This window comes from Parasteatoda tepidariorum, chromosome 2, assembly GCF_043381705.1.
Source record: "Parasteatoda tepidariorum isolate YZ-2023 chromosome 2, CAS_Ptep_4.0, whole genome shotgun sequence".
Classification (NCBI taxonomy): domain Eukaryota; kingdom Metazoa; phylum Arthropoda; class Arachnida; order Araneae; family Theridiidae; genus Parasteatoda; species Parasteatoda tepidariorum.
The window spans coordinates 80,326,783-80,341,399 of record NC_092205.1 but is presented as its reverse complement, the minus strand read 5'-3'; the positions used below and the strand labels follow the sequence as shown (position 1 = coordinate 80,341,399).

At 27.3% G+C, this 14,617-nt stretch overlaps 1 protein-coding gene across 1 annotated transcript in view; it reads left to right on the top strand.

Annotated features, from left to right (window-relative positions):
• The window catches only part of LOC107442844 (transcription factor LBX2), a 100,650-nt gene extending 86,828 nt beyond the window's left edge, over positions 1-13,822 (top strand). Inside the window, exon 2 of the mRNA XM_016056503.3 lies at positions 8,785-13,822. Within this exon, the coding sequence (XP_015911989.1) occupies positions 8,785-9,149 (365 nt within the window). The 3' untranslated portion in view covers positions 9,150-13,822. The remainder of the gene's footprint in view (positions 1-8,784) is intronic.
• Positions 13,823-14,617: the final 795 nt, after the last annotated feature.

Genomic DNA, 14,617 nt, shown 5'->3' with positions numbered 1-14,617 from the left:
GTTGTCAATACTCCATTTTCCATCCATGTCGTAGTTGGAACAATTTTATTAAAGGCTTTTCCTTTGTACGATCTTTCAGCAATTAATGCGTTTCTATTTCAGCAACAATGAGTACAATCTTTCAGAATATTCGTAGAATCTTTTAGTAAAATTCATCTACATGTATTTTGTGAAATTATTTTATTATATTTTAAGTATCAATTAAATGCTTCCATATAAAAGAAACTAAGAAATATATTTGAAATAATTTGATGTATTACTTTAAAGCAAAAATTGATTTGTTGTCAATACTCCATTTTCCATCCATGTCGTAGTTGGAACAATTTTATTAAAGGCTTTTCCTTTGTACGATCTTTCAGCAATTAATGCGTTTCTATTTCAGCAACAATGAGTACAATCTTTCAGAATATTCGTAGAATCTTTTAGTAAAATTCATCTACATGTATTTTGTGAAATTATTTTATTATATTTTAAGTATCAATTAAATGCTTCCATATAAAAGAAACTAAGAAATATATTTGAAATAATTTGATGTATTACTTTAAAGCAAAAATTGATTTGTTGTCAATACTCCATTTTCCATCCATGTCGTAGTTGGAACAGTTTTATTAAAGGCTTTTCCTTTGTACGATCTTTCAGCAAGTAATGCGTTTCAATTTCAGTAACAATGAGTACAATCTTTCAGAATATTAGTAGAATCTTTTAGTAAAATTCATCTACATGTATTTTGCGAAAATATTTTATTATAGTTTAAGTATCAATTAAATGCTTCCATATAAAAAAAAACTAAGAAATATATTTGAAATAATTTGATGTATTACTTAAAAGCAAAAAATTGTTAGTTGTCAATACTCCATTTTCCCTCCATGTCGTAGTTGGAACAGTTTTATTAAAGGCTTTTCTTTTGAAAATCAATTGCAGTTCGTTTCATATTTCGAGCATTCAAGGAAATAGAAATGTGTAGAAATAGAATGAGGTTCAATTAATTTTTACATTTTCTCAACACAATGTAAATCTAATTTGATCTATACGATTGTTGACAACATGACAGTCTAATCCATCAAACACAATAAAACTGTCATTTCATTTTACTTTCGTTATATTGCAAAAAGTCACCAATGAAAGGAAATAGTTTCAAATTTTAACATTATTGTGTTATAGTAATTGCTGCATTAAAAATAATGTGTTGTGGGGTAAATGACAAAATGAAATTGAAAGAAGTATATTGAATGCATTTATGGTAAATGCATGAAAAATATGTTGGAGTATTGTTTTCGTCCGATAGTAATAAAAAAAAATACATGTTTACATATTTAGTGATCGCTGATCGCTTAAAGTTTGACACATAAAGTGAAAGTTTTGTCAATTATATCATCACATTTTCATCATTAAATTAATCGCTTTTTAGAAAAGGTTATAAATTATGCAAACAAAATCTTCTAACGATATTTTCGTTGCGGTTTTACGACACTTTTAACTTTAAATTGTTGAATATTAGAACTGGTTTGTATTTAAAAGAACGTATGTTTAAAATTTTTGATTTGTAAATGAAGTTTGGAATTAAATGGAAACTTGAAATAAAATATTGTTAATTAATAATTGGTTCTAGCCAAGTGGGTTAACTCAGCAATCAGCGAAAAATCATCGAAATATGCTTTTTTATGAATGCATTTTAAAAATTTTACCAGCTGAAAATAGCATAAAAGTTTTTTAAAAAAATCATGCACACTAATTTAATGTTTAATATGGATAATTTGATACTATTACATCAGATTAGAAGTTGCGGTAATAATTAATGTAAACGAATGATTCAAACCTTGTGAAACTTTTTTTAAAAAACAAATTAAGAGTATCAAGATCTAAGGATTTTGCCCGTATGGTTTTGTTAAATTAAGTATAAATATCATCCCTTTCTAAACTCTTGACTCTTTTTAGTTGAAATCTACGGTTCTTTGCTTAGCATATAAGGCTTTTCGTATCCTTTGCAGATTTATAGATATAAAAGTTAATGAATTATGATAAATATTTTAATAACTTATTATTGAACTGCGCAAATTGAACATTAACTTTAATTATTAAAAGCATTATTATAATGGAAACTATTTTAATATTTTTTCAGTGAATATTTTTTGGAATTGAAATGAAAAGACGAAAAATAAAATAAGTATTCAGAAATTAAAAATTTGATTACATCAAATGAAAAAAAATCTTTAAAATATTTAAAACTAAATGCGAAAAAGAAAGGAAAAGAGATGCACAAAAAAGTAATAAACAGATAAAAATATGATTACAAGAACCCATTAGCTTTTATCGTTGTAATAATTTAAAAAAAGTGTTAGTAGGTAAATGGTAAGTAGGTAGTGAAGCAAACTTTTCATTTAAGTAAGAATATCATCATATAACCCTTCATTATACAGTAGTTGCGTATTTTAAAAAGATATAATGAATGTTTACTATCCTTTTTAGAAAAATATATTGGGAAATTATACTATAAATAAAATGTTTAATGGTTAAAATGGAATAAAATCTATAGTTTCATTTCCTTTGTTGTGTTTGTAACACAAAAACATAAATAATTTATGAAAAAAATTCTGATTGATGTCAAACAATTCAAAGAAAAAACAATGAAGTATTATGTTAAAATTTTTATTTATTCATTTTTTCATAAGCAATTTCACAAGTTTTATGGGAAATATATGTTTTTTAAATAACTGTGTACCCTTTTCTGCATATTTTTAAAATTATCATGATTAAAACTGTAAAAAGAACTTTTTTTTTTATAGAAATAAACTGATTTTCCGATAAACATTAAAATACTACGCAGTAAAATTTTTTATTTAATAAATTCCTATTGCAATTTTTTAAAAGTTTTTTTTATTGTTTTCTCAGTATAAATCTTAAATTAAAACTATTATGTTAACTTTCAAAAAAAGTTATGCGTATTAAAAACAAATTATTTCAAGGAAAGTTGTTATGCATGCTTCTTAGAATTAAGTTTTTAATAATTTCGTCACCGATACTCTATGGATAAAAAAATAATAATAAATTAAGGGTCAGTTTTTGCGTTTAATTAGCCAAAAACAGCTTCTCATGCAAAAAAAAAAAATTTTTTTTTCATTGTGAAAAAGAGTATGGTCAAAACTACCAGAATTTGTATCGTGTATAGTGTATCGTTTCTGACTCTATGGAAACACCAAAAAGCACTGTAATTTTTATTGAAGCTCTTTGGTAGTGATTTTGGTGAAACTAACAATAAAATATTGCTTATTATAATGCATCAAAATTTAGTAACTGTGGTAAAATTTGGTTATTTTACCGTGATACCTTATGGGATGGCATAAAAACCATTTATTCAGTTTAATTTACTTTTCAGTTTTGTATTTGTTACTAAATGTGTGGTAATAAAAACTATAATTTTCAAAACCGGAATTTCCGGTAAACCTTTACCATATAAGAGGAAAAATTACCAAATGAATAGTTAGTGAAATAGAATTAGATTTTTATTTTTTTTCTTTAAATCAGAAATTCCTTTGCCATATAGTACGGTGACTTTATCAGAACTTTTTTCTATGTGACTGAGAAAAAATATTTTTTTTAAATTTTGCATCATACTTATTTTTACTTAAAATGTTTTCATAAGTATTAAATCCCTTTTATATAAAACTTGCAAAAAACTCGTGAAAGCATTTTTATTAAAACTCAATAGATTTGTAAGATTTATTTATTTTTTAGAGCATGTGCAATACTTTACATTTTTTTCTGCTTTTTGAAATTAAAGCTCTTTTGGATTTATCGGAATTTCGAATTATTTTCGAAACGCAGATATATTAAAAAATAAAATATGAAATATTCCTCAACCTATAAAACTTACTTCAAAAAAGTTATTTTTCATTAATATGAACTATTTTACTCATTGTTCAAAATGGGCACAAATTTAAAGGTGATATGATACACAACCTATTGCTTATGATTATTTACAGACAAATACAATAGAGGGATAGCCTATTCTGCTCATCTGAAAGCCACATAAGAAACAATTTCACAGATTAACTCCTACTTTAGAATTCTCCACCTCTCCAGGAAGTTCCTGGTTTTATCTAAAGACACTCCACCTTTTATATCATTAGAAACCACAAAATTAACGTCTAGTATAGCAAAAATATAAAGCCCCACCAAAAGAAAGTTCCATAGAAAGTCTCTCATAATAAACGTAGGAATTATAATCTAAAAAGGAAGAGAGAAAGAAAAAAAAAAAGATCAAACTTCAATCAAAACCGCTGATTATAGTCAGCAAAGTGATGGGGCTGCAACAACCACCATTATTTTGACACCTAAAAGTGCTGCGGGTGACTTTTGAGCCATTAAAGCTTGAAGCGCACGACTTATACACCTCTAATTATGAACAAACGGTTTGAAGATCAACACAATAAGAGAGATTTGGAAAAAGAATCGTCATCCGCTCTTAAGTCTTGTCGTTCTGTTTAATATGGACAACAAAAGTCCTGTTGAGCCAGCCCCTGTTATTACCAGCTTTTGCAGCTGGCAGAATCTGCCGATGATGGATTTGAGAATGATGAAACAGAACGACAAATAATCGGAGTCATCATTTCCCTAGTAGAGATTGATAAAAAGGCTGTCTATTGAGAAAGTTAAACAAGTTTTTTTGTTGGTACTTAATAAGTGTTTTGAATTGCATGTGCATTTGGAAAGTTCGATGGAAGGTCAACTTAAGTAATGCCTTCGGATACAGCATTCACATGAATCATTAGTCTTAGTACAGTTACTTAGGCAAAATTTGCCAGAGAACTTCACAAAACCAACTAAAACTTTTTTTTTAAAATTTAAAGTTACAAATTTCGAAAGTTGGGTTATAAAATGATAAAATATGACGACAAATAATCGGAGTCATCATTTCCTTAGTCGTCATTCCTTAGTTAAAAAGGCCGTCTATTGAGAAAGTTAAACAAGTTTTTTATTGGTACTTAATAAGTGCTTTGAATTGCATGTGCATTTGGAATAAGTGCTTTGAATTGCATGTTAGATGAAAGGTTGACTAAAGTAATTCCTTCGGATACTGCGAAATCATTCACATGAATCATTAATCTTAGCACATTTACTTAGGCGAAATTTGCAAGAAAACATCATAAAGACTTTTTCTACTAAGAACTACTACGACTTTTTTTAAAAAATTTAAAGTTACAAGTTTTGAAAGAAGGGTTATAAAATGATAAAATATGACGACAAATAATCGGAGTGATCATTTTCATCGTAGGGATTGATAAAAAGGCTGTCAGTTGAGAAAGATTAACTGTAGTTTTTGTCGATACGAAATGAGTGCTTTGACTGGTATGTGTATTAGCACATTTGTCGAATTTTACTTAAGCAACATTTGCAAGAGAGCTTCAAGAAAGTAACTAAGACTTTCTTTAAAATTTATAGATGTATGATTCAAATTTCGGATTATAAACTGATACAACAAGACGACAAACAATCGGAGTCATAATTTCATGGTAAAATTGATAAAAATGCTGTCTATTAAGAAGGAGGAAAGGCAGTTTTTGTAGGTACTAAAAGAGACTTTTGAATCGCATATGCATGTGGAAAGTTCGATGGAAAAACAAAAGTAATGCCTTTAGACATGGCAAGAGCATTTGAATGAATCATTAGTCTTAGCACATTTGCAGACTTTTACTTATGTTAAATTGTAGGCAACACTAACTACTTCACAACACTAACTAAATGTTTTTTTAAAAAAATATTTCAAGTTGAAAGTTCCGAAAGTTGGATCATAAAATGAGAAAACAAGTCGATACGTGATTAGAGTCATAATTTTCATAGTAAAAACTGATAAAAAGGCTGTCTATTAAGGAAGTTAAACTATAGTTTTTGTTGGTACTTAATGAGTGTTTTGAAACGTATGTGTATTTAAAAAGTTTGATTGAATGTCAATGAAAGTAATATCTTCGCACGCATAATAGCGTCACTCAATTTTTTTTTCAAAATTGTAAAATTTAAATGCAGTTCAATCTGCTAAGAAACTTCCAGAATCTAACTTAATATTTTTTTATTGAAGTTTAGCAATAAAAATTTTGAAAATAGAAACGTGGGATAGTAAAGTACGGGGAGAAGAATAATCTGGTAAAATTACCGTACACTATGGTCATGACATTTTTGATAATAAAAAAACACGCACGCTATTATCGTAATATCGTAATAAAACCAAAATGCAAGGTATTTATGCAATTTATTTGATAATTTTTCAGTTCATATGGTAATGATTTAACGAAAATTCTATTTTTCATACACATATTTTTCAAAACACATTCACCACACATTTCGGTAAAAGTACAAATAATTTAGTAAATTATAAAATACATTTAATTGAATGATTTTTATGCCATGCTCTAAGCTAAGCAAACATGATAAAACTACTATATTTTATCACATTCATTACCAAAATCATAACCAAATAATACCAAAAATATAATCATTACCAAAGCTGTCCAGTAAAAATTACCGTCCAAAAACCATGTTACCAAAAACCATGTTACCGGAAACACAGTAAATTTTACCATATTCCGCTAGCTATGATCTTTTTCTTTTCAGAGTAGAAAGTTTGATTGGTAAGGCCAACGACACTAATATCATGCTCATTAACGCAAATCATTAGTTCTTTAAAATTTGAATTTACGATACTAATTTTAAATTTTTTTTAATAACAACATTAAAATATTTGAGTTTAATTGACAAACCAAAGTTACATAGCTATATTTCACTTACTCTTAACTTGAATTTGATAACAGTAAATCACTTATCTATATCAGTTTACTGGGTATTAAAAACTGAATTAAATATACTAATCGAATGGTTCGTAAAATGTATCTGGTTAAACGTAAATTGAAGTCCATCAATATAAAGTGCAAATCGCAAGATAGATGCAACAATGGTTATTTTATGCAACGATGATCTATCTGAATTTTAAAGATTGCCCACAGGACATTCGATACCACACGTTTTAACTAAATTATATTAATATTACTACATCTAAACTGGATTAGTTACGAAATTATTTCTGATGATAATCAGATGTCTTCAGTGGCTCATTCTTCAAAAATAAATTAAAAAAGAGCTCGTGAGACTTCGAATTTGAACGTTTATCCAATTTAAAGTAAGAGTAAACACTCGGAAAAACTGTCATTTCAAAGTTTCATTTAAAAATAACTCAAAGTGCTGTTACAAACGTTTCTTTGTATTCTCATTTGGGTGTAAATGAGGGTAACAGATATTTTCAGCCCTCTTTTTTGTTCTTTTACTGATCAGCTGTTCAACAGAAGCTGCTTATCTTTTTCTCTAAAAAACTATGTTTTGAACTCCAAAGTAAACCAAAAAGTTTTGATAGGGAAAAAATATTTTTCTTGAATGCGCTACTTCTTAAATACTTGAAACTTTTTACGAGGTATTCAGAGCAAAATTTAATTTTGATTTTTTTCTTTGTATCTTTGCTATAATCTCCTAATGACATTTGTAAGCAGCTGTGTTTTTCTAAGAAGACACTAAGAATAAGAATAATTCAAATATTTTGTTCGTAAATGCTTTCATATGCATTAGTTGTTTGTAAGGATAAAAATGGGTCACATTTCAAATCTGTTAACATTTTACAAAAACAGCAACAAAACTTACAGCAACAGGAAACCTAACTACAGAAAAAAATGCGTCAAAATAATTTTTTGGAGGATGAGTGAGTACTATAAAGACTTCCATTAACTAATAAATAAACTCCTCTAATTGGAAAATTAAAATTCTCTTCAAAAAATTGGAACTCATTGATTCATTCACGAGCCAACTCACTAACTCACTCATGAGCCAAAACAGAGCCATTTTACCATATTCTGGTAGTTTTGACCACATTTGTTTTCTTAGTGAATAAATAACAAGCGTGTCATAGCGGTTATCTGTCTGCTGTCTAAACGTTAAATGAATTTATCTTTATTTGATATTAGCAAAAATAAAATTAAATAAACTAAAATAAAATAAAATAAAATAACGTGAGTCCTTTTGGATAAAAAAATAAAAAATCTATCATTAAAAAACTTATCTTAAAAACTAAAAACTGTCGTTATTAACTTTTTTCCAAGATATTATTAAGTTGAGTAATTTAATAATATTTTCCAGAAATTGCGTTAATAAATACTATTTTCCCTTTAGAATTTTCACATTACTTTATAAATTTTGAGTTTAAAATGTTCACATTTTTAAACAAATTTTACATTAAAAATTTTACTTTGTAAATCACTAAATAGACTAATTAATCTATCAGTTTCGTCAATTGACTAAATTAACTAATTCAATAATTATTTCACTAAATTATCAAATTAATTTAATAATTAAGTTTTAAATATTAAACTAATTCGATAATTTAGTGAATTACCTAAATTATTAAAATAGTTCTATAAATTAGTGAATTAACTAAATTAAATTAATTCGATAATTTAGTGAATTAATATTAAACTAATTCGATTATTTAGTGGATAAAGTTAATTCACTGAATTAATCGAAATAATTTAATTATTTTGTTAACTCTCTAATTTATCAAACTATTTTAATAATTGAGTTAATTCACTAAATTATCGAATTAGTTTAATAATTTAGTTAATTCACTAAACTATCGAATTAGTTTAATAATTTAGTTAATTCACTAAATTAACTAAATTATAGCAATCGTATTTTAAGCAAACTGGGTTAATTTTTCAATCTTATTCTAAATACTTTTTCTTTCTTTTACAGACTCCTCCAGAGACCACCTGAGTATGTTCAACAATCGTCAGCAACCAAAGAAGAAACGAAAATCTCGCACCGCCTTCACCAACCACCAGATCTTCGAACTGGAGAAGCGGTTCCTATACCAAAAATACCTATCACCAGCAGATAGGGACGAGATCGCGCAATCTCTTGGTCTGACCAACGCTCAGGTCATTACATGGTTCCAGAATCGACGAGCGAAGTTGAAACGTGACATGGAGGAACTGAAAAAAGACGTCGAACACGCAAAGGTGACTGGATCATCTAAACACATAATAGAGAACATTCACGACCTAAGGCTTCTAAAGAAATCCAAAGACGGTAAAATACTTTGTACTATGATGCCATGATAATAAGTTATTGGACAACCAGTGGACATAACGTGCATTAACTCCAAATGCACGCTTAGATACCTAATAAGCATCTGTACCAAATATGCATACTTCCCAAGAATAAATTCCTCAACAGTATACGTTTCGTGGAGGTAGCATTGATTTATGTTCCATCATTGTATTATTTCAGTTCCTAATTTTATTTGTAATGACTGAGAACGTTTTAGACCAAAGACTCAGCTAAAATATTTAAAACTACATAATTAAAGTTTTCTGCAATGTGATTTTTTGATGTATGTGTAGCTTGAATTCGATACAACATACACTGCTAGAAATTCTTCAGGTAAATTGATAAAATCACAATTTGTTTAATTGTTTTTTCACTATATTAGAAAAAACCCAGTAAAATAACGATAAATAAGATGGTATTCAGACTGTTAACTGTAAGAAAAACCCTTTATTAACTGCTTTTACCTAATACGGTTAAACAATAAGAATTTTATCGCACCAACTAGGCCCACCTAACGAAGTCACTTAGTTCCTTGCATCTTGAGTACATATATATAACCCAGAGGGCTAATCTTATGACCGAACAGAACGGGAATTCGAGTCCCAGAGTTGATATCTCAATATTTCCCTTTCATAAACCACAACCTGACTTCAATGCCCATTACCTAACGAAAAGCTTATCCCCAGTGTCCAATTAAGTTTATTTTTTACGATTTTGAAACCTTGCTAGTTGTAAAACAGTTAAAAAACAGTTTAGTTTTGCATTCATGGTTTTTAACCATATTAGTCGTAAATAGTTTCAAAACCGCAAAGGTAAAAAATGTTCATTCATTTATGGTAAATTGGAGGGACAAAATGCTGCCTGTTATTTTACTATTATTTTAGAATAGAAACTCTAACAGTGTAGCATGAGATTCATAGATTAAAAATAATTGAAGGATACTGCTAGTTGGTCATCAGTAAAAGCTGTTTCACACTTCATTCCTTGAAAATTTGGTTCAGTGTGGAACCATGATATTGGCGGTTTAAAATGCAATACGGTCCAAATTAGCTGCAACCTTTATTGTATGTCACATTGAGACGCTTTTCCTGTCAAATTGAACCATAATATCAAACATAAGAATTGCGATAATATGGTTCAACTTCCCATTATTTCAAGGTTGCAGCAATTTTGAGTGATATTTTGGTTCAATAAGCTCTAAAATTTCTAACAGTGCATGAATAATTGTCATTCTTAATGTTAAACAGAGAACGCTTCAGTTATATTTATTTGAAGACAAAAGCAATGTACTCCAAATAATCTGTTCTCTATCTCGGAACGAATGACATTGCTTGTTTATAGTACGCAGACAGCTGATGCCCATAGAAGTTTCAAATTACTTTCTGTTTTAATACATTCCAAAACAAATATTATTCTTTTGAAGTAAATCATAGGTTCATAGAGATTTTTTAAAAAAATCTTCTTAATATCTCCAGCGAACATATTAGCAGTTCCAGGTCCCTTCACGTCATCGTATGTATGTTTTGTAGTGTATGTCTGTGCATGTGCTACATGTACTTCAAAACGTACGGTGACGTGAACTATAGTACAGTCTACTATTGTGCCATTATTTGTGCTTTATTCCCATTGTTTATCTTTATTTATATTGTTTAAATTTATTCATATTAACCATAATGCATACCCTATCTTCATTTGGATATGACCGACAGTAACGTGTCATTTTTAAATGAAATAATTAGTTGAAGATTCTTTAAGTGAAAGTACTACACACGCAGCAATATAGGGCAAAATTAGGAAATTTTACTGTTAGCCAGTGTCCAGTAGTTGCATTTTTAGCAGTGGCCAGTTTTTAAGACACTCGACCAGTTTTTAAAAAATTGAAAATTTTAAATGATTACAAAAAATGTTGGCATTGGTAATGCAAGGACTTTTTTGGAAGCTATTCTGAATGGCCCAGCATGTCCTTTTTTGGACCCTTTGCAATTAAACCCTACATTCGACTCAACTCAACCATTCTCAATGAATGGTAACTATTACAAGGTTCATTTCGAAAACTAAAGAATTTTAAGAAAGCATAAAATAAAGTAATTTTTCAAATATTATAAAAAAAATTATAATACTTCCATATTAACTAAATGTATAAATATGCTCACGGGTATATTTTTTACAAAAAAAAGTGGTGATTAGCTAAAATTTTTTTTGTCGCCACTTGTTTCATTTAGTCAACCTGTGGCCTAAGGTGATCGTTAGTTTTGCTCTACACGAAACCGACACACGCTAAAATTCTTGAAAAATAATTCACATTTTTTTCTTAGAGAATTCTAGTTTCATGACCTTAATAATTCTGGAATTCTCTAGATACACAGTATTTTCTAGAAATTGTAAATCTAGAGTTTATTTTTACTTAAACATTAGAATAATACATTATTACAATGACTTTAATAATATCTTGAAAACAGGTAAGTGTAACAAATGCAATAAAAATTTTAAGAAAAGTCTAAAACAAATTTAACATTTTCGTATAAATCAGATGCTAAACAAACTGATGACTTTTTTTTGTTATTTAAAAAAAACAATATAAATGCTGAAATATCACGTAATATTTATTACATTTATTTGTATACTGTTGAGAAAGAAAATTTGGGAAGAAATCTAGCAGTTTAGATACATTTACATTTGAACTTTTTGTATATAATCAAGATGGTATGGTATACTACAGATCTCGTCGTTTGCAGACAGTTTATTTATTTATGAAAAATAATTTAATATGAAATTCAGCAACACCATAAAATAATCGAGATGTTTTAATACGTAAGAAACTTTGCATTGTACAAACGCCTTCGCTTTGCTAACTAGGCATAAACTGTAAATAAATAATTCATTGATAAATGTAGAATAATTTGCTGTATTTGATTAGAAGACTATATTTGTATTTGACATAAAAAATATGCAAACAATATTTTTAGCAAATTAAATAAACAATGTAACAAAATTTACAACTTGAGAGTAATCAGTATCTTACTGAACTGTAGCGTCAATATTTCAAATTACAATATGGTGCAAATTTGCGGCAATTCTTATAAGGTATTAATTTGAACTTATTTCTGCTCTTAATAGCTGGATCATAGTATTGATATTGTGCAATAAAGTTCAAGAAGTTCCATTTATTTGATTATTAGTAAGATTCATTTACTTTTCAGTTTGGTATTTTTTACTAAATGTGTTGTAATAAAAACAACAATTTTGAAAACCTGAATTTCCGGCAAACTGTTGCCGTATGTATTAAAAAATTACCAAATAAACAGTTTAAATACTGTGTATTTTTGCTCTAATACCTAGAATTATGGTTATTTTATTAGAAATGTTATTACCGTACAGTACGATAATCTTACCAGAATTTTTTTTTCTCTGCCCACAGTATTATGGAATACGAGATATAATGCTACTTGTGACATTTTGATATTGAAACGAACTTGTTTATTTGTGTTAATTACTTTCTTTTTAGCAATGTTATGACCAGTACAAACAAAAGATACTTCTTTTGATTACTATAAAATAAGTCAGATGATTTTGTTTAAATTGCTATTTATTATTTGAATTATTCATTGTAAGATTATGAATAACTCGGCATTTTTTTCTTTGGACAATGAGATACAGCCAATTTTAAAGTTCTGAAAGTGGTATTTCTTTTTTTAAGTTCTGGTATAAAACTAAATTGGTTTTTATAGCTTGAGTAACATAATTGTATATATTTTACTTAAAAAATTAATTATATTCTTCAAGATTCTTAAATTTGCTGTGTTTTAACATTTATGATCATAATATTCTTTAGTTTTGATGTGTTAAATTTTCTTCAAGTACTATGTAAATTCATAAAAAAACTGAAAAAGTTCAAATTGTTGAAAATTAATGAAATGTTCAGCAGTTTTGTTTTTAGAAGTCCATAATTTGTTTAATGCTAATATGATAAACTTAAAAAATAACAAAAATGTTTCAATCATTTGTTTTTGAAAACAATTGTTGATGTTAAAAGTTTACTTTATAAAAATACTTTTTGTTTAGATAAACAACATATAAAGTTAATACTAATTAGCATAAGGAATCACTTCTTGTTATAAAGCAAGCAAAGAGTGTTAGTTTATGTTAATTAGGTGTTAAAAACTTAATTTTTTATAACCACAATCAAACTAAAGATGAATTAAAGCACTTATGACTTCAAAATAATAAAACTTTTTTAATTATATAGGATGCATGAATTGTAATACTGCATTGCTAATATTTCAAAAACAGTAACGTATGCTTGTAATAATAAAATTAAGAAAATTTAGTATTTCTAATACTATATCTTCAAAGTAATAATTAAAAGTTTGTAATTTTCGAATGGTGTTTGTTTGTTATTTTCCAACAATTATTTTGTTATGAATATCATTACTTTATTGTATTTGAAATGCAAAATAAATTCCTTTTCTTCTTATCAAACAATGCTTTTAAATAACCATATTTATAATATTTTAATTTTCTGTATATGTAAAAGATAAAAAACTGTCTGAAAATCGTAGTGATAAAATGTAAAAAGTTCCAAATTTATCTACAATGTGTCATATTGGTATGGTTAGTTGTAAATATATACATATATAATATAAAAACTTCTGTAAATAAAATCATGAAAATATTCACTAAATGGAATTTTGTCTTATTTATGCGTGAATTTTTATATTTTAAAAACTATTTCTTTAATCTATGAGGAAAAAAATTCTTGTTTTAAATTCAAAATTTCCTCCAAATGCATTGAAAAGATTTACTTTTAGTATTTTAAATTAAATTCAAATATTTTTTAATTCAATCAACATTATTTTTTTAAAATTCAACTTTAATTTTTCTTTTTGAAATATTAGACTTTAAATAGTCTAGACTGCATAGAATAGTTGACATAAAAGACTATAACTTAAAAAACAGTAATTTTTGATAAATAATTTTTGATACTTTTAACTTATAATTTTTGATATTTTTAACTTATGAAACAGCAATTTTAAAGTGAATAATGTTAAACTTTAGGGGAAAAAATTAAAAAAATTGCTATTCAAAATGTACCGGATTTGAAACATAAAGCACCACCATTTCAAAAAAAGTTAAATTTCCCATTGAAACGCAAGACGCGTTTATGTTAATCTTTTTGGGAAAAAGATAAAATTAAATTTTAAGAAAAATTTTGAAATTGAGAATTTTTATCAGTTTTCAAACATGGCTCAGAATTCCCAAGCCTATGTAGGATAATGGATATACTATGTACGCAGTTGTAAGGAACTAAGTGGTTTGATACGGTACGCTTTGTTAGTGCGATAAAATTCTGGTTGTTTGACCGTATTAGGTGAAAGCAGTTAATATACGATATTTCTCACAGTTAACAGTTTAAATACCATCTTATTTACGGTTATTTGACCGTTTTGCTATAATAAAATAACAATTAAATAAAGTG